This window comes from Panicum virgatum, chromosome 7N (genome assembly GCF_016808335.1).
Source record: "Panicum virgatum strain AP13 chromosome 7N, P.virgatum_v5, whole genome shotgun sequence".
NCBI classification, from domain to species: domain Eukaryota; kingdom Viridiplantae; phylum Streptophyta; class Magnoliopsida; order Poales; family Poaceae; genus Panicum; species Panicum virgatum.
The window spans coordinates 24,203,234-24,222,228 of record NC_053151.1 but is presented as its reverse complement, the minus strand read 5'-3'; the positions used below and the strand labels follow the sequence as shown (position 1 = coordinate 24,222,228).

The 18,995-nt window shown below is 41.8% G+C and overlaps 2 protein-coding genes across 5 annotated transcripts; one reads left to right on the top strand and one right to left on the bottom strand.

Annotated features, from left to right (window-relative positions):
- Positions 1 to 9,928: 9,928 nt before the first annotated feature.
- Positions 9,929 to 11,960, top strand: LOC120682792 (60S ribosomal protein L37a-1). Of its 2 annotated transcripts, XM_039964805.1 has the most exons (5): positions 9,929 to 10,058; positions 11,023 to 11,062; positions 11,145 to 11,233; positions 11,513 to 11,595; positions 11,680 to 11,960. In XM_039964805.1, the coding sequence occupies exons 1-5, from the start codon at positions 10,056 to 10,058 to the stop codon at positions 11,741 to 11,743; spliced, it is 279 nt and encodes a 92-aa protein (XP_039820739.1). In that variant the 5' UTR covers positions 9,929 to 10,055; the 3' UTR covers positions 11,744 to 11,960. The 2 variants fall into 2 exon arrangements, with proteins under 2 accessions (XP_039820739.1, XP_039820738.1); XM_039964804.1 differs by lacking the exon at positions 9,929 to 10,058 and having other exon boundaries at positions 10,996 to 11,062.
- A 740-nt stretch (positions 11,961 to 12,700) lies between these two features.
- On the bottom strand, positions 12,701 to 18,393 carry LOC120682533. 3 transcript variants are annotated; one of them, XM_039964491.1, is made up of 9 exons: positions 17,815 to 18,393; positions 17,506 to 17,550; positions 17,142 to 17,256; positions 15,301 to 15,367; positions 15,162 to 15,213; positions 14,529 to 14,626; positions 13,622 to 13,653; positions 13,515 to 13,579; positions 12,701 to 13,012 (listed from the first exon to the last, which is right to left on the bottom strand). In XM_039964491.1, exons 1-9 carry the CDS (start codon positions 18,142 to 18,144, stop codon positions 12,866 to 12,868), a joined length of 951 nt encoding a protein of 316 aa, XP_039820425.1. In that variant the 5' UTR covers positions 18,145 to 18,393; the 3' UTR covers positions 12,701 to 12,865. The 3 variants fall into 3 exon arrangements, with proteins under 3 accessions (XP_039820425.1, XP_039820422.1, XP_039820423.1); XM_039964488.1 differs by having other exon boundaries at positions 13,515 to 13,653; positions 17,815 to 18,383; XM_039964489.1 differs by having other exon boundaries at positions 13,515 to 13,653; positions 15,162 to 15,210; positions 17,815 to 18,380.
- Positions 18,394 to 18,995: the final 602 nt, after the last annotated feature.

Genomic DNA, 18,995 nt, shown 5'->3' with positions numbered 1-18,995 from the left:
AAAGCACCAAGCATGACAGATGCAAAGATTACAGTAGCAGCTTTGAATGAGACTTCCAACCTTACAGCTATAGAAATAAGTGCAAACCTAACAGTTCAGTATCATCCACTTGTTTCAGTTGATAAGTGCAAATGAAAAGGCACGCCTAACAGTTCGATTTTTTTTTGTATTTTGGCCATCTATAAAAAATAGAACTTCAAAGTGAACTTGCATAGCATCATGGCATGAAATCAGGAACTTTTTGCTTTATGTGAATGCCACAGTCATTAGCTCAATTAGAACCTCAGTAAGTACAAGGGGGATTATTTTAGAAACATGTTGGTACCTCCTAATCACTGAGATACTACAGAATTTTTTTGGAGAACTCCACACCAGTGTAAACAAATCCTGAATGCACAATAAGCTGCATTATGAAAAATATGTTAAGAACTTGCAACGATGGTTAGACAAGGCACAAAACCAGATAACATCACAATATGTCTGAAAGCTTGCTAAAGTCAAACAAGCATCGATTCATCTAGCAACTGCAAATTACTTTGCTCTGATCCATGGGTGTATGGCAGCCCAGTGTTGTGGAAGAACAATAAGCTATCACACTTTGTAACGTCAATAGGAGGTTCATAGGAAGAAATTAGCAAACTAACATTCTAGCAGAAGTGAATCCGTAAGTTCAGAGAAAAAATTAGCATGAAAAATGGTGGGAGACAAACAATGATTTCAGTTACATGTCTTCACAGGTGCAGGTGGGATATTTGACTCACCGGCGGTGGCAGCGGAGGGGGTCGGTCCCGTGTCCGCGCCTCCAAGCAGGTTGACGTCCTGGAGGGCAGAGTCCGTTCCTCGCCACATTCTACATAAACAACTCAGTAAGCTCAGGCTACAGGTTACAGGTTTATGGTGCCCCTAAATCAAGTGGGCTGCAGATGCAGATAATGACAGTGCCAGATGCAAGAGAGTCTCAAAGCTGCAGATAATAACCCCTTTAAGATAATGAAGAGACAAAGGCATAAGTAGCCAATGACTTGGTCCCAAAGCTCCAAAATGTGAAATCATTATGGAGATGTCATGATCGTGATAAGCAAAGCTAACTGCTAATGCAGATGCAGGTGAGACAATGATAAACAATTCAATTGCAGGAAGAGTGGAATTTGGCATTTCTCTTTGAGGCAAAACTGACTACTTCTTTTAACATCCTGATCTAGTCAATCCATAACAATCCTTGTCGCATATTTAGTCCTGTTGTGTTTAAATATTTGTTTAAGCAGCAAATCCATTTTTTTGTACGCAGCAATCCAGTGGTCAGTTTCCGGCTATAATTGTGTCAAAATTCATTTATAATTGCCTAAGCACAAACATATAATTGCCTTTCTTGTTTTTACATAAGCATACCAGACATGGCCTTTTTTAGCTGCATGAATCTATTTCTTTCCAAGTAGATCAGAGTTATTTTTTTGTCTTCTACTTAGCACTAAATCCTGCTAGTAGTTGCTGTTAGTAGTTTTTTATACATAGCTCCAACAAAGTGGATCACGGTTCCTCTATGCTAGATTGGATTTGTGTGTTGTAGTCTCCTAGAATAACAAGCAAGCCTCATCTTAAGTAGCAATCCATTTGTATGCAACAATTCAGTGGTCAGCTTTCAGCTATAATTGCGTCAAAATTCATTTATAATTGACGAAGCACAAACAATATAATTGCCTTGTTTTTACATAAGCAGACCAGATATGGGTTCATACATACATGCATGTTGTCATTTCTTTTTTTAAGCACTCTATTTATGCTTTTTTAAAGCCTCTTTTTTGTCTTCCACTTTTAGCACTAAATCCTGCTTGGGGTGGGGGGGGGGGGGGAGGTAATGACAGCATCAGTTAATATTTGTTCATAATGTGCAGGTTTTCTGGTAACTTGTCACAATGGCAAGAGGACAGAAGCGGCAACATGGGCGACCACAATCATCAAACATGGAGGTGTGCTATCTCTCTCTATATAACCCATCTTTTTATATGTTATAATATAGGCAATAACATGGTTTCATATTGGCAAGTTTCTACATTCCATTAGGCATATTTTAAGGTAACGTTAGGCAAAGTAACCAGCTATAAGTGTGGACGACTTCTTTTTTTTCACTGATCTGTTTGTTTATTTATCATGTGCGGCCCCTCATTTTTTGTGTTACAGTATGCCAAACATCAGTATATATCAGCCACACAGTTAACCTTATTGAATTTGTCCATTGATGCGCCTGGCATGGTTTAAAGTTGAACTTCTGCTAGGAAACTATCATCGACAGTTTACACACTCCGTAATTATTTCAGCAGCTCATCAAACTTATTAGCAAATGATACTGAGTTTCTTTGTCTTGTTTTGTCCTTACATTTGCTTATTTGGAATTTTTCAGGATCATCAATAAGGTAGTGTAGTCGATTAAGCACAACAATTCAGGGGTCTTGCCGATTTGGTAAGTGGAGTTTTCTTGTTTGAAATTGTGAAAGAAGTATCATATATTAGATATTATTAGGATTGGGATCACATATTAGACCAGATCACTCCTTGCTGATTGTTCGTGTTCATATATATCATTTCTAGCATTTTAAGTTGAAACTAAGCAGTTTATTGATTATTCAATACCAATTTAGTGATCAGGTGTAGGCAATAATATTGTATTTATTCGGCAATATCACAGTTTATTTATTAACCATTTGGTTTACTGGAATTCATTTGTAGGTTGCTTATGTTAATCAACAAGCAGGTTGTGCATTTTAGGCTAGCATTGTTTTGTATGGAAAATATCATCACTAAAGAAATGTAGCAAATATTTGTAGAAAACACTAACTCTGCATAATGTACACTTGAACCTAATCATAGTAGTGCATAGTGTGTGTTGATCTTGGTGAAATTATTTTGGTGCTGGTAACAACCCCATTGTTTTGCTATGTCTTTGTCTTAGAGCTATGCTGGTGTAACTAGCCCAATTTTCCAAATCAATATAGTTCATTAGGCAATGATATGGTTCTGATTATACAATTTTATAGTTATGACTAGGAAAGACAATATACTTTGGTACCCAAAATTATGGTTTCCTGCTAGGCAATAATATGGGAAGGAATTGGAAATATTATGATTCTGGATTATAGAGATCAATATACTTCATTAGACAATAAATTATTTGGAATGGACATCCGAAATGCTTAACTCGTAAGCATTTTAGTTGAGTTCGTTATGTCTGTTTTTCAATATGATATGGGCAATTTATATCTGCACTGAAATATGACTTCAAAATATAGATAAATGGATCTTACTTTGTTGGTATGTATTGTAAATGTGGATACACCATTTAGGAAATGTAAGCTTTTCAAGATTGCCAAATTATACCTTTTGTGTTCATAGCACTTTTTGTGGTCTGATGATCTGGTTTTTTTTTCCTACTAATTTAGTTCCTGCTTAGAGCTTGGTTTTTGGAGTAGGCTGATACAAATCAATGATGAAACCAAACAATTTATGCTCTTTTGAGTTAAATACCTTTTTTGTGTCAGAGAGGTACTCAGTTTTGGCAAAACAAAATTGTATTTTTTAAGTTAGGTAATGACTTTATTACGGCCGGCCGTACATTTACGGTATTGTACGACATCATAAATTGACTCTCCACCACCGCGAGAACAGTGGCACATGCAAGTAATTTCAACACTAAAAAAGTTGTAGTTTTAAACCATCCATTAAATTTAAATTTTGATTGCACAATTATATCTCGAAATCTTTCGAAGAGACCTTCAAAACAAGACCCACTTGAATGTATTTCGACAATATTTTTCAGAAAAAATAAATTGCTTTATGTATAATGAAAAAATGCCAAAATTAGTTAGTTAAAATGCTCAACCGATCTGCTAAAATTGCCTATTATTATTATGTAATCACACATTCACCTACCTAACAAAGTTGTTTACCCTTATCCACTAATGACACTAAACAATCTATCTCCATAATATGAACACCAATATCCACTTAATTGAACGCAGGCATGCAAAGCAACATTATGTAAACCCATAAGCAATTTTTGCAAAAATCAGAAGCAAATTAGAATACGCGAAAAAGTACTTTATCTCAAAAAATTATATCATTAAAATGTAGTGGTGTGAGATCTTATTTTGAAGCTTTTATTGAACCAAACACAACTGTGCAATCGGATTTTAATTTCGATACTCTGTTTTGAAACTATGATTTTTTTTTATTTTGAAATCATGCACATGGAAGTGCTTTTTCTTTATCTGGTTGCCCCTCACGTGCATGCACACACCACTGATGGGCGGCCGTACGATGGCTCTAATTTACGTCCAGCCGTATGTTAGCCGTGTCCACTTTTCTTAATTAAGAAAATTATCCAATCTTAACATTTACACACGAATGTCTACAATTATAAAGAAAAAAATCTGGCCACATCACCGTACGATTGCTCTAATTTACATCCTTGGTTCGAGTCACGACTTGTGTTTTAGAATTTTGAAATGTCCGGCAAGTATGCTGTGTGCTATAGTTGGTGGGTTGTCCACTAGCGCTAGAACTCGGATCATTTATAAAAAATCAGCCAATCCCTTAGAATTAATTACATGTATATTTCTAAAATAGATGTCTTTTCCTAAATTTGCTTTACAGACCACAACGCTTGCATGTGTGGAAAAAATACTTTAATGCAAAACTAAACTTGTCCTTCGATGTTTCTTATGCATACGTATTTACATCCTCTCTGTAGGATAGGTTGGATTCTTTGAGTGCTTGGTACTTAGCACCCTGTCCTTGTTGTTGGTGATATAGAGGAGCTAGGAGGGGTGAATTTGGCGGTGCTGGGCGAAAGCCTCGGCTAACATCTGTTGGAGCCGATGACGGCGACACCCTCTTGTGCTGTAATCTTTGTTGGAAGTGCCGTCGAAGGTGCCACCTCCTCACCCTATGGATTTTCTCAGGAGGAAACTCTGCCTAGATAATCTAGACGGGTGATGACGGCGTGAAGCGTCGTATTCTCCCAGGTGGTATCGCCTTGGAGTTTGCACATCATACCGGTAGGGATTGGCTCAAGAGGAATGTTTTGGCACTAATGGGCAAGCATATGGATTGAAAAAGGCAAGCAACAGACCATTCGGACATCAAGCTTCTAGGCCACGTGAAAACATTGCGAGATTGAAGCGAGAACGAAGAAGAAGATTAAAACTTAGTTTTCTAGGTTTCTTTCTTTGTTTTATTGCTTTTTTTCTTGCATTTGTGAAATTTCTCATTTGAGGTATGGAGTTTAAGAACTCTTGTAACTCTTTCGGTGCAAGTGAATGATCAAGGCCGGAACTCTTTCCATAATCTAAAAAAACATAGCTGAAGAAGCTTTTGAGTAGATCATCGCATCTGCGTGGTGCATTGGATCACCGATGTGTAGTGTTGTTGAGTGATCTTCTTGGGCATTGGATCACTGAAGAGGCTTACAGTAGGTGGATTATATATAGCATCATGAGTGTTTTGGTCTCGTGGTAGACCGATGGTTACAAATCTTTCTCTCTAACTGACCGAATTTCAGAGTTTGTGGCTCGTTAGACTGATATAGACTGATAGACAGATAGAACAACCATCACCGGTACTGTATTATTTAATTCTGTGATCACATAACACTAGAACAGTAGTGTCCGTTTTAATTTGTTCTTCCTCTTGGCATAGGGAGAATCTGCCTGATGAAGAGGAATCCAGCTGGAGCGGCCAGCTAGCTAGAATCGAAGCACGCGAAGCAGTAGCAGCTCCCCCGGAAAAATGAACCCTGGCAGTGTCCACCATGGTGCCATTGCATCATGCAAGCCGCCACACAGATCATCTCTACGCACGGCCCTGTGTACAGTCTGCTCTCGCGGCAGTCACTCTTGGGAGACACCCTGTTGCCGCCGCCGTCGTCATCGCCACTGCCGCTGTCCACGAGCTCCTGGCCTTCGCTTCCACCCAGCTGCTGGCCTTTGACGACGACATCTGTCCTTGAAACATGGTCCGATTTGAATCATCAACAAATTGGCTGAAGGGGAGAGAAACAAGATTGTAACTCGAGAACAAAAAGATTTGAAAGGGTTTGAATTTTGGTGTGTTTTCTACCCATAATCTATAAGCAGGTTCAAGGCTAGTCGTTTCTTGTGATGTTTACGGACTACGGAGGGAGCTGCTTTTGTATATGCATGGATGACCCGACTGTCCATTTGTCATGCACTAACCTGCAAAGACGAGCGAAAACACCAGAAGGATCGCAAGGATGACGGTCTGTAGAGACATTTTCGATATGATGTTATGAAGAGAGAAGCACTTGGGGATATGGCAAGGGACGAGGCGCAGCACCTTAATTTATAGGCGCTTGTTGGACAAGGCTGTAGGCTACAAGATCCCCGGTTCTTAAGTGGCAGTTACTAATATATAGGAACTGGATACCACAAGCCCACAACTCCCTTGATCACTTATGATACTGCTATATCTGTGTCCATTTAAGACGATTGTGCTTGCATTGATACAACTGCGTCCAGTATTTTCCATTCAGAAAACCAAGAGCGATCCTCAAGCAAGGAGAGCAAGGGAAAAATAAATTATATAAACAAAGAACAAACAATGGCGGCACACAGGCACAGATTTGATAAATTCTTTTACCCAGATAAAACATTGGCGTTTTATCTTTCTCAATAAAGCGTCAGTCCGATCTGGATCAAACTACAGCCCTTGTAGAACTTGGCCATGGACTCACCGCATCCTCTGACTCCATAACCCTTTGGGTCTTGCTAGTTCGCCACCCCTCAACACCGCCTCAATCACCTACATAGGCTTTCGGCACGATGGTTTTTTTTTTCATGGTGTTTATTATGAAACGCCTAGGAATATTCTTGCTTTATCTAAAAACAACATAGAGTGTGTGTTTTTTGCGAGGAACAACCTAGAGTACGTGTTGATCAATAAAGAGATAGTACTCTGGAATAGAAACAATTTTATAGTCATGGAAGTGGGGTAATCCCTGAGAAGTTAATGCTTGTTCGGTAAATTTCAATTGTGTGGATTTAAATAAGAAACTATATGTAGAAGTAAAACTATTTACCTTCTTTCCGAACATACATCATGGTCAAGCTGCTATATGTCATTCTTGGGGTGCCCTAAACCCTAAATACAGCACTAGAACCAAAATCCAATCAAGTTTAAAAGGCTTTCTATTTTGGTCGGCACCACTACTTGTCAAGTATTGGTCACCAATAGGAAAATATTTTTACTTCAGTTCTAAGATGTTGGACCACTCAAAAAGTTGACAAAATATATATAGAAACAAGATGAGTTAAGAAGAAAGTGTTGTTTCAATAAATCTCCACAAAAAAGTTGAAGTCGTTAAATATTGTGTTCACAAATATGTAAAAAAAAATTCAGTCAACAAGAAAATAATATTCAATATTCAAGAAAATAGATGTGGAAAGGAACATCCAAAAAAATGTGGAACGTGTAGTAGCCAGAAATTAAATAAAGTGAGGAAATTGTCATTATTATTATCGCTGGTGTTTATGATGAATTCATTAGTCTTAAAATCCATCGGTCTAGTCTATATATCTATATCTACATAGACTTTTTAAAAGCTATATCTATATATGTTGGAGGTGATTGCGCGTACGTGCAACCATATGCATTTTTCATAAGAGAAATTTATATATCTATATCCATATCTATCTACCTATCTATATCTATGACTATCTATCTATGCCACATTTATCTATCAATATCAGCATGTAAGGGTAATCCCAACCCATGGTGTCTACAAATTAAATGATGTCGCCTATGCTACCACATAATAAGCAATACACCTTATAAGAAACTACACTCTACAACCTATAATTTTTTTTAATGTGGGTCTGTAATGAATGTATTCACTCCACTCCATGTACCCTATTTGTTCTCCATCTATCATGAATACACTACATTCTCCCAATGCAAACTTAAAGTGTCTAGTGTATTGGATATGGTGTTGAAACCGTGTCTTGCCCGGTTTCTTCTCCTCTCCTCTCTTTCATTTATTATAGTGCCACATAAGCTAGGGTTGGCAATTCTCTAAGGTTGTCCGCACTCGCCATACTCTATTTCATCCTCTAAAAAAATATTCTATCATGGTCATCGAGATTCTCTCCACTATATCATTTTCTTTGCACCCGTCATACTCTATACCAACTACCAGCCGTGGAACCCACGCGTTAGATTTTTTCTCTTTTTACCCCCCCTCGTGCCCTCCCTCCTTCCCCATTCTCTCTCTCTCTCTCTCCACAGAGCCTCCTCTGCCTCGGCGCCTCCTCGCCACTGCACCTCCTCCGCGCCTCTCTCCGCTGGTGCGCCTCCTTCGGCCTCCGCGCCTCCCTCCCACTCCCTCGCCGGCGCCCCTCCCTCCTTGGGCCCACAATGCATCCTCCCTCCTCCACCACAAGCTCCGCCGCACCGAGCTCGAGCGGTCCGCCCTCCACTGATGCGCCTCCTTTGGCCTCCCCTCCGCTGGTGCGCCTCATCAGGCCTCTCTCTCTCTCTCTCTCTCTCTCTCTCTCTCTCTCTCCCTCCTCCATCGAGCAGGGGCGCGCCGCCGTGCTGCCTCCTATAGAGGGATGGCAGGGGCTACAGTCGTAGAGGGAGCCACATATAGGAGGTAGACAACCACAAGATCTTAACTAGGTTGTGTTTTGTTTAGGAGTCGGATGGGATGGAGTGGCTCCATCCTAAATTGTGTAGTGTTTGGTTGCTAAACTTGTGGGATGGAGCCATCCGAAACAAGAGAATATTCCAAAAGATTCGGAACGAGCTCGTCCCAAAAAAAAGGCTGAACGAGCTTGTCCCAACTCACGGCGTCTTGCGTGCATCACGCACACGCAGCGAGCGGGCAGAGGGCTGGCCACCGAGGCTAGGGGCAGTGGGTCTCGGCGACAGCGGCATGGTGGACTTGGGGTGATGGCTGAGAGAGATGACGACGTGGTGGACTGGGGCGATGGGTAGGAGAGACGGCGGCACAGGGGGCTAGGGCGGTGGGTCCGAACGATGGTGGCGGCGTAGTGGAACCAGGTCCGAGGGCGACAGCAACATGGCGGACCTGCGTGAAGAGTGACGGCAGCGTGGCAGGCTGAGACAAAGGGCTTGGGTGATAGTGGCACGGTGGCGCGGCGGACCGAGGCCGCCTTCGCCAGCAAAGATGCACAATGAGATGGCAGATCCTCGAGTAAAAACTCAGGGAGGAAGATGACCTGATAATGGGACCCACAAAAGGAGAATGACATACTGGAAAATTCTATCATCCCATCCCTCAACCAAACAAGAAACAGAATTGTTCGGTCCCTCCAACTAAATAGCTCTACAAGAACCATTCCATTTAAAAAAAATGTGGATGAAGTCATTCCATTCTACTCTCAAACCAAACGCTACCCTGGTCGTCAACCAGCATAGAAATCCCTAAATTCCTGTGTAATATGCTGTTTTGTCATCGTTTCAACTGTTTTCCTACCTTTTTTTTCTTTGCCTTGCTCGAAGCCTTGTTTGGTTTGCCTGTTATAGGCTATTCAGACTAGGAGAGAATCTCTCCTGCATGGCAGGCTAAATGAAATCTATTTGCAAAACATTTTCACGGATGGGTGTAATTTTTCGCGACGAATCTAATAACAGTAATTAATCGACGATTAACTACAGTGATGCTATAGTAACCATTCTCAAATCACACAGTCAAAGACCTCGTTAGAATCTTCAGTGTTCCTAGCATAGCACGGGAGTTCTTTCTATAAGCACGACTGGGTATGAATGGATCGGAACTCGGAAGAGAGTCAGGAGTGGATGGCCCAAACGCAGCCCAATTAAATTTGATTGACCAAAGCCTAACTCCATTTTTGGCCCGGCCCATGAACAAGCAAGTAACAGCAGAGGGGCCCGATCCACACTTCCGCGAAACCCTAGCACCGCTATATAAGTTCCCTATCGTGCTTCCTCCGCGCACCCTCCCGCAACCGCTCCGCGCCGCCGCTACAGCCGCGCGCCTCGCTTCCTCTCCCGTCGCCGAGATGGTACGCCGCTTTTCCTCTTGCTCACACTCTCCCTGCGCCAAAGAATTGTACCTCCTGTGGATTTTGTTTGCGCTCGGATGATGCGTAGCTATGGGAGCTTGTCGTGATGTGTTGTCGCGCGAGATCCTAGTGTTAAACTTGGCAGTTCAGCTCCAATTCGGTATGCGCTCGGCGAGACTCCATAGTTTGGTTTGCGGTATAGGAGTTTAGCTTGATTTTCGCGACCAGCAATCGTCTTGTTTTTCGATTCCAATAGGAACTTGCCGGTCTTAGTGCATCCAGATAGGCCTGGAGTCCTTCGGAGTATATGAAATGTTTGTGATTAGCGTGGCATAATCTCGAAGTCTGCAGTTTTCATCCTGAGTGCTCGTGCAAGATGCAGCTGATTGTAAAAATGCATTAGTCTAAAACTCTAAATGCATTCTACATGTCTCATTCAATGCTCAGATGAAAATTAGATCTTATTTTAGACTATCAAATGACTGTTAATTTATGTTGTCCTCGTGTCAAGCTTGAGCCACTGTACTGCACCTGCAACATGAAAGTAGCATCCAGTTCTATGTTTAGCTGATGCATTCCATGTGTTCATTTGAGTTATTATCCTTTTACTATTCTGTTAGTCCATGTGACCTGAAAAAGCAGCTTGTGTTTTCTGCTTATTTCTGAAACTAGTTTGAACTTTAGAGACAAGGGCAATTTTTTCTCTTGAGCGGAATGTTAAAAATAATCACTAGCTTGATTTTATCATATTTTAGCATTTAAGGATTTAATCAGTAGAACCTGGAATAATGTTTTGTTCTTGTTGCGTATTTGAGTGTGTGCTATCTGTTGTATTGGTAATACCCTTCCTATATGCTAGTCTTGAAGCTGCATTAGTACTTGGCCGTTATATATTTACCAGTTACATTGCATTGAACAATTTTAGTAAGCATCTTAGTGATTTGTTCTTATAATGCCTATGCAGACGAAGCGCACCAAGAAGGCCGGAATTGTTGGCAAATATGGTACCTGGTTAAAAAATATGGCTTATTTCTCAATTAGTTTATCTTGGATATGAAGTTAATCTTGCAAATTACAATGTTGTAGGAACTCGGTATGGTGCTAGTTTGCGTAAGCAAATCAAGAAGATGGAGGTATCTCAGCACTCCAAGTACTTCTGTGAGTTCTGTGGGAAGGTAGGTCTTGTATTAGTTGATCTGATCATGCATTTGAGTTTGCTGTTTTTGATCTGTGTTTACTGCATGCTGTCTTTATGTACTCTTCACCACTGTTTGACTGTTATGAACTATAGACTGATTCTGCGTACTTGAAAGCATGCAGTAGGTCTTCTGAAAATATATTCCTTTGTTTGTTTTGTCATATTTGAATGAAGGTTGGGCTGTTTTTTTTTTTTTAAGACATGGATGTGAATAGAATGATATTTTTCCCTAATACCACCTGTATTGTCTTTCCAGTTTGCTGTGAAGAGGAAAGCAGTTGGAATTTGGGGGTGCAAGGACTGTGGGAAGGTCAAGGCTGGTGGTGCTTATACCATGAAGTAATTCTTTGCTCTCTTGCTTGTTGACATCCAAAACCATGCATTGATAAAGTATACCTATAATTCTGTTAATGTGTTTTGCAGCACTGCTAGTGCCGTCACTGTCAGGAGCACAATCCGTCGCTTGAGGGAGCAGACTGAAGCGTAATTGTAGTTCTTCTCATCCAGAATCCTGGGGTTCTCTATTTGAACTATAGGCTGTTTGGCCGAGAACATGCTCCAGTATTTTTGGTTTATGCTTTAGGATTATCTAAAAGTGGGGTGCTAAGATTTGTACTTGGTTGCCATTAATTATGACTTTGACAAGTGATATGATGTCAAATTTTCGTTCTGGTTTTATACATCAGCAGCGATTTTTGATGCCATTTGCCTCTGCTCTGCGTGTTGAAATGATACTGGTGCTTCGTGTTCCATCGTAATCACAGAGAACTAATTTGAATGCCGGGCTGGTTCTTTTGCTTATATCCTGTTACAGCCTTACAGGTAACACGTCTACGCATCTGTAACAGGCTGCGCGTAAAGCACCAGGGCTGAATTCTGAATGTTGCTGGATCTTCTGCTCAAAGCTGAGAAGTCTACGCATCTGTAACAGGCTGCGCGTAAAGCACCAGGGCTGAATCCTGAATGTTGCTGTGTCTTCTGCTCAAAGCTGAGAAGTGATCTGTTTAGGCCAGTGCATAATTGCAACTCTGGCCTAGCTCTAGGCCAGTCGTAGACTCGGGTAGTCCTCAGGCAGTCAGGCGCCCGTTGGCAGTCTGGCGGATCTATCGATAAATTCTATCAATAGGCCAGAGCGCATCATGGTGAGGGGGTGGTGGTGGTGCGTTTGAGCGGCATGCGGACGATCACGCTGCAAGCTAGACAAAGCGTGGGCGTTTGCCTTCAAGCAAACCCGTTACTATAAACATAGCGTGGCATAAAAATGTTTGTAAAGTTTAGTTCCAAACTGTTACAACATGGTGGGAGCCTGACTTCGTGGTTTAGATTTGCATATTATTCAGAGCATAACAGAATTTGGCTCACGCAAGAGTGACAGCATCATACGCCCTAGGATTTTGAGCTGGGTTCGTCACGGGCAAAGTCGATCTTGGAGAACGCTTAGGCATCAGGATTTAGAAGAACTAGATAACAATGAAATGATAAAGTTTACTTTATTCCAATTGAACAAGCGATTTCCGAGCACTAACTAGAAACTACCTACCAACATATGTCCGACCAAAAAAAGACTAAGAATCGCTACAAAATGTAGAACCTGGCTGTTGGACTGAAATCATGGTTTCAGTTTTTCTAACCACGTCAAGATTATTTCAGCTCCTTTCTCCCATGAACAATCTAACATCATATCGTGAGCTACACCTTCCACACATACTGGTTGCACTCCATAAAATCTTGATGTTTCTGAGAGCCCTTCAGAATCCTAATTTAAGGAAACAAAGCAGTTAATGAAAGAAGGAACCAAGTTCCTTCACATGTAATCAAGTCACTGATAACTGTATGAGGAATAGGTGTATGATCTTGTGCATTTTAAGTTGGAGCAAGTCAGTAGAAGGGTTAATTACATGGTAAAAGTTGTTGCTATAGTACTTTAAAGTTCTGTCTTATCGAATTTGCAACGTGGATTCTCTGTACCACAACTCTTTAAACAGCGCTCGTTCAAACAGTACTACTGTTATTTTTCTATAGCAAGCATAACTGTGGAAAAATGTAAATGATCAATATCACAGACCACAATAATATGTATGGTTGTTGATATTGCAAAGTCCTAGGCATTTGTCAGTGTAACACTGAACTTAAGCAGCAGTTATGTGCATAAAATAGGATTAAAAAAAGATCTGTCAAAATGCAATAGAAATCAAGATTTCGGAAGCAAGATATTGCATCATACTATGCGCTTGAGAGGTGGAGGGAGGTTCACTCACAACAGTAAAATCATTGATTGCACCCACGACAAGAACTTCTGTTGTATTATTTGGTACAGAAGGTACAGGCAGTGCTGCATTTAGCTTCCTTAAGTCAAACAGTGGTAATTTTGAGCTCTCCTTCATTAGTGCTTGGTACCTTCAAGATATTGAGGCAGAGGTTATGTTGTGACTGAAAAACAAACAGTAACAATGCAGTCTATAAATGTGTCATGACTTGTCCATGTCCAATTCCTCAAAATGACGACCTCATATGAAAAGCTTTGATTTGGGGAAGCTTAGATGAAAGAGAATGATAGAAGGTTAAGCACAAGCTAATTCCAACCAGAATGAAGAGAATAAATTATGAGAATATGTATAAAAATATAATTACAAGGACTACTACAGGATTGTTTGGTTCCAGAGACTAAACTTTAGACCATGTCACATGAAAAAGAATCTTAGTATTTAGAAGTATATAAATAAGGTCTAATTACAAAACTAATTGCGAGACAAATCTAATGAGGTATATTAATCCATAATTAGCAGATGATTATTGTAGCACCACTGTAGCAAATCATAGATTAATTAGGCTCATTAGATTTGTCTCTCAGATTAGCACCCATCTGTCAAAAAGTTTTATAAATAGATTTTATTTAATACTCCTAAATGGTAAGATTCCTTTTGATGTAATAGGGGCTAAAAAACGTCCGTAGAACCAAACAGCCCCTACTACTATTGCAACTATCACTACTACTACAATTACCATTATTACTATGACCGCCACTCTGAAATAGCATGAGATATCAACAAAAACAGCTACAGGTTACAAAGTTGGCTCATCCCTATGAGATAGTGGGTCAAAGAAGCATCTATAGCGGAGGCATTGTGGAATAAATCACTATCTCATAGATTCAGAAACAGAAGGTACCATTGCCGCTAAGGCACCGTAGGTGTCAAGTTCATGATGCTGAACACTATAACATTCAAAAGATAATATTTGAATGCAAAAGGAACTGTCATACATCTCATTACCTTAACATAAGTTCATCATCCATTTGTGGTGAGAAAAATGTTTCCTTACAGAGGGACAATGAATTTGCATATGCTTTTGCAGCCAAGCTGAGAGTCACCTGATAGGAAAATTATAGAAATTTTGATGGTCACCAATTACATAACTAGGTTGATATAAAAAAAAATTAATAGAAACCTCTGAAGATACATAGGAAGAGAAATGTGGTAATTTCTAGTATGGTACATGTGCATTATTGTACGCAATTCATTTTATGATGATCTTGATGATGTCAGTAGCTATCAGTTGTCTATGAACACAACAATGATTAACAAGGACACACAAAATAGTGAGGCAATAAGGAAAAAACATCACCAAATATAGCTGGATAATTCAGAAAAATTAAATAATAATTTAAAAATAAATGGAGAAATCTAAGGAATATGATTTTCTTCTACAATTGTAAACAAATGAGCATATCTCATTTGTAATGGAGATTGACGGTGTATTTAGATCTAAAACACAGATATATGTTTGAACATTTTATTGATACTAGACAAAAAATTGCAAAACTAGGTTAGCTCAACAGATTCCAACAGATCCAATTGAATAGTGATGACCCCAAAAGAAAAGTTTAATAATGCAGATCCATTTACCTTGACCGCAGCAACTGGTTTAGTCAAAAGGTAATGCCATACCAACCCACTGCTGATAAATGATACAAAGGAGTTGCAGAATGATAAGTAAAATAACGATCGTAAATATGCAATAGTCAATAGATGACTTGAGAACTACCTATTTCCTGAGGGAGGCACAGAACATACAAGGACAGCACCAGCAAGCTTTGGATGAGATTCTGAACCTAGAATCAAGAAAGTTACATCAGACATACTTTGAAATAAGACTAAGGGATCATCATTACACACTTTGGTTGCAAACATTCTGAATCTAAGTGATATGTCAATTCTACACTTCTATCTAACTAAATCAACAAACAATTTGAAACAGGGCAATTAATCAATACGTATTATGTTTTGTAGTTACCTAGCCTAGCACTTGAAGAGATATCAAGACAAGAAATGATATCAAGATATCGTGAAAGAGGCATGGTTTTTAAGGCGGTAAGGCGAGTTGCGACGACCCACCTCCTTCAGGACGCCTAGGCGACTAGGCGCGCGGCAAGGTGACGCCATACACATATCCTAATTGACAATGTAGCAGCAAAAAAACAAACCTAATACTAACTAATCAAACACAAATTTACACAAAGCTGCCATGATATGATATATAATAGAGCAGAGCAGAGAAGCTATTGTCACACAACAGTGTGTTCGCATCCTACCTCAGGCAGCACAGAAGAGCAAGAGCAGAGCATATCCAAAGTCCAAGCATGCCTAAGAGAGCAGAGCAGAGGACGGGAGAGGAAGAGGTACCAGTGTGCTACGAGCAGGCCAGCAGATGGGAAGGCTACGAGCAGAGGAAGGCCAGCGTGAATAGGGCAGGAGCCGCTAGATTGGAGCAAGGGACGGACGCAGCTGGATGAGCAGAGCGCCGCCGCCGAGGATTCCAGGTGCCGGCGGCCTACGCCCTCTCTTTCCATCTCTGTTTCCTCTCTCGATCTGAATCGGGCCCTGGACGTCCTGCGCCCTCTCTCTATTTCTCTCTCTGTTTCCTCTCTCGATCTGAATCGGCCCCTGACGACATGCGCCCTCTCTCTTTCCCTCTCTGTTTCCTCTCTCGTTCTGAATCGGTCCCTGGAGACGACCTGCACGCGCGGCGGGAAGTCTTGGCGCGCGGATTCCTCCCGCGCGCAGCCACCGCCAATTCCCACGCACACGCAGCCCTCCCACGCGCCCGTTTTCAGCCACGCATCTCGCTGCGCAGCACCCACCTTGACGAAAATCGACGACTTGCCCGCCTAGGCGACGACTCCAGACGCCATACGAGGGAGCTTCCTGGCGCCCCGGACGCCACGTTTTTTTTTTCCGCCTGGACGACTAGGCGACGCCTAGGCGAGGACTAGGCGACGCCTTAAAAACCTTGGAAAGAGGACTAAAAAGGATTTCTAGAAATGCTCAGGGAAGTATCTGATTTTATCCTGTTTAACTTCTCTCTGTTATCTAGGGAGAATTGACAGATGCAAAATTAGTGTAGAATTGTAGATGTGTTACGGTTTTTTTATAAAATTGCATAACCTCTGAGTAATAAGTTTTCATACCTAATTGGTATCTAGAGTCTATGTAGCGGATAAAAAATCAATATTTAGGAGTACCTGTCAATAACTATGATTCCTGTTCAACTTACAACAAATGACCATGTAGGCAAAACAACTGAGGCACATAATAAAAAAAAAGTGAAAATAAGCAAACAGAGACTTGAGATCCTCTAGGAAATCAACTATCTATTTAACTGATTTATAATGTCAAGATAAAATTTGCTAGATATGCTAAAGTGGCTCCAATTAGCTTGCTGTTTTTGCTCCAAATGTAAGTACGCAAGAAAACCATTAGACAAAAGATTTGGATGTAGCATTAGCATGTATATGTAGCTGAAACTTTTGATCCTCTGAATGATGCAAAATCAGTTAAGATGGAACAGAAACATGTTGAATCTGGGAAATCTTTTAAGGAGCATACCTTGCAAGCATGATATGTATTGCTGCACAATCAAGCCTCCAAATGAATGTCCAATTAGTACAGGTGGAGAGGGGATCTCTTTCTGGATGAAATCAGCAATATCGCAAGTATGTGTCTACTGCAAGTCAATCATATGTTGTCTTAACTCTAGTGAGACAATGAAATGGGCAGCTCTACGGCACAAAGTAAAGTATTATAGTGAAATTTCGGCTTAAACATATTAATTTCTCGTATGATGGCGCTTTGTTAATAATATATGTTTTATATCTCCCAGTGTGTTACTTCAAATGATAGATTTACAATGTTTAATAAACAAACACATAGGCACTAGATTGAATTCTCCACTGCTGCTTAGACAAATTACCTCGAGTGTGCCAGCCACTGCCTCCTGTGGAACACTACTTTCGCCCTGCAAAGGTCCAGAACTAAGTTACCGAAGCTGTTAATGGTGAATGCTCTACAAACAGATACTAGCAATGGGGCAAGCAACAACCATCTGGTCAGTTGGAGTGTACTGAATCATATATCTAGCTAAGATAAAATGCAACACATAATGGCCCATCCACACGCTGGAATTTGTAGCCATTATTGCATTGTACTGAATCGTCATCAGCGTTCAGCGACAGTGACGCCACCTACTGAAGCATTTCGACAGACACAGCGCGCGACTTGCCTGCGCGCGGAGGCTGAGGGCGTAGCAGGGGAACCCGGCCCGCGAGAAGAAGGGCAGCCAGTGCTCGGCCCAGCACCAGGCCGCGTGGAAGCTCCCGTGCACGAACACCAGCGGCGGGCGGCGCTCCCCCGGCGCCGGCCGGGGCTGCGCGATGACCTCGAGGTCGAGGCCGCACGGCAGGCGGTGGAAGCGGCGGGACTGGCCCTCCTGCAGCGCGTAGGCGCACGCGGCGCGGAGGAAGGGCTTCGCCGCCCTCCTCCTCATCCTCGCCGCCCGCGCCGGCGGCGAGGACAGGAGGAAAGGAGGAGCGGCGAGGGTGGCGGTGGCCATGGGTGGCCGTTGGAGATGGGGATGGATGCGAAAGCGAGCGTGACCAGCGTGGATATTCCAGTCAGTCTAGCGATAAGATCACGGGCGGGGGGGTCAACCGGTTTCCGGCGGCGAGGATGAGGAGGAAAGGAGGAGCGGCGAGGGTGGCGGTGGCCATGGGTGGCCGTTGGAGATGGGGATGGATGCGAAAGCGAGCGTGACCAGCGTGGATATTCCAGTCAGTCTAGCGATAAGATCACGGGCGGGGGGGTCAACCGGTTTCTCAAAAAAAAAAAAAAACGCCGTCGCTGCGTGCTTTGCATCTCAACGGGGTGTCTATTTATCGCTAAATCCGCACGGTTGTAGCCGTCCCCTACAATAGTCTTCTCCACCACGCACCGCCTCCTCGTCCTGTGACCCGGCCGGCGGCTCTGGCCCCGTTTGGATGACACTAGCACAACTAGCATAAAAAAGAAATTTTACCAGCATAAAGTATTAAATGAAGTTTATTTGCAAATTTTTTTTACGGATGAGTGTAATTTTTCGCGACGAATCTAATAACGGTAATTAACCGATGATTGGTTACAGTGATGCTACAATAACCAACCTCTAATCGTGCGGTCAAACGCCTCATTAGATTCGTCTCGCGAAGTAGCGTAGGGGTTGTGGAGTTAGTTTTGCAAACTGCATTTATTTAGTACATCTAATTATTGGTCAAATTTTGTGCTACTCGTGCTACTGGAGTAACCAAACAGACCTCTCCCCACTGCGGCACCCACCCACCATTTATCGCCGCACCGTCCCGCCCTCCCAACACACCCATTTTGTGCCTGGCGGCGGTCATTGCCCACCAGGGTTCTAGCCCTGCTCAG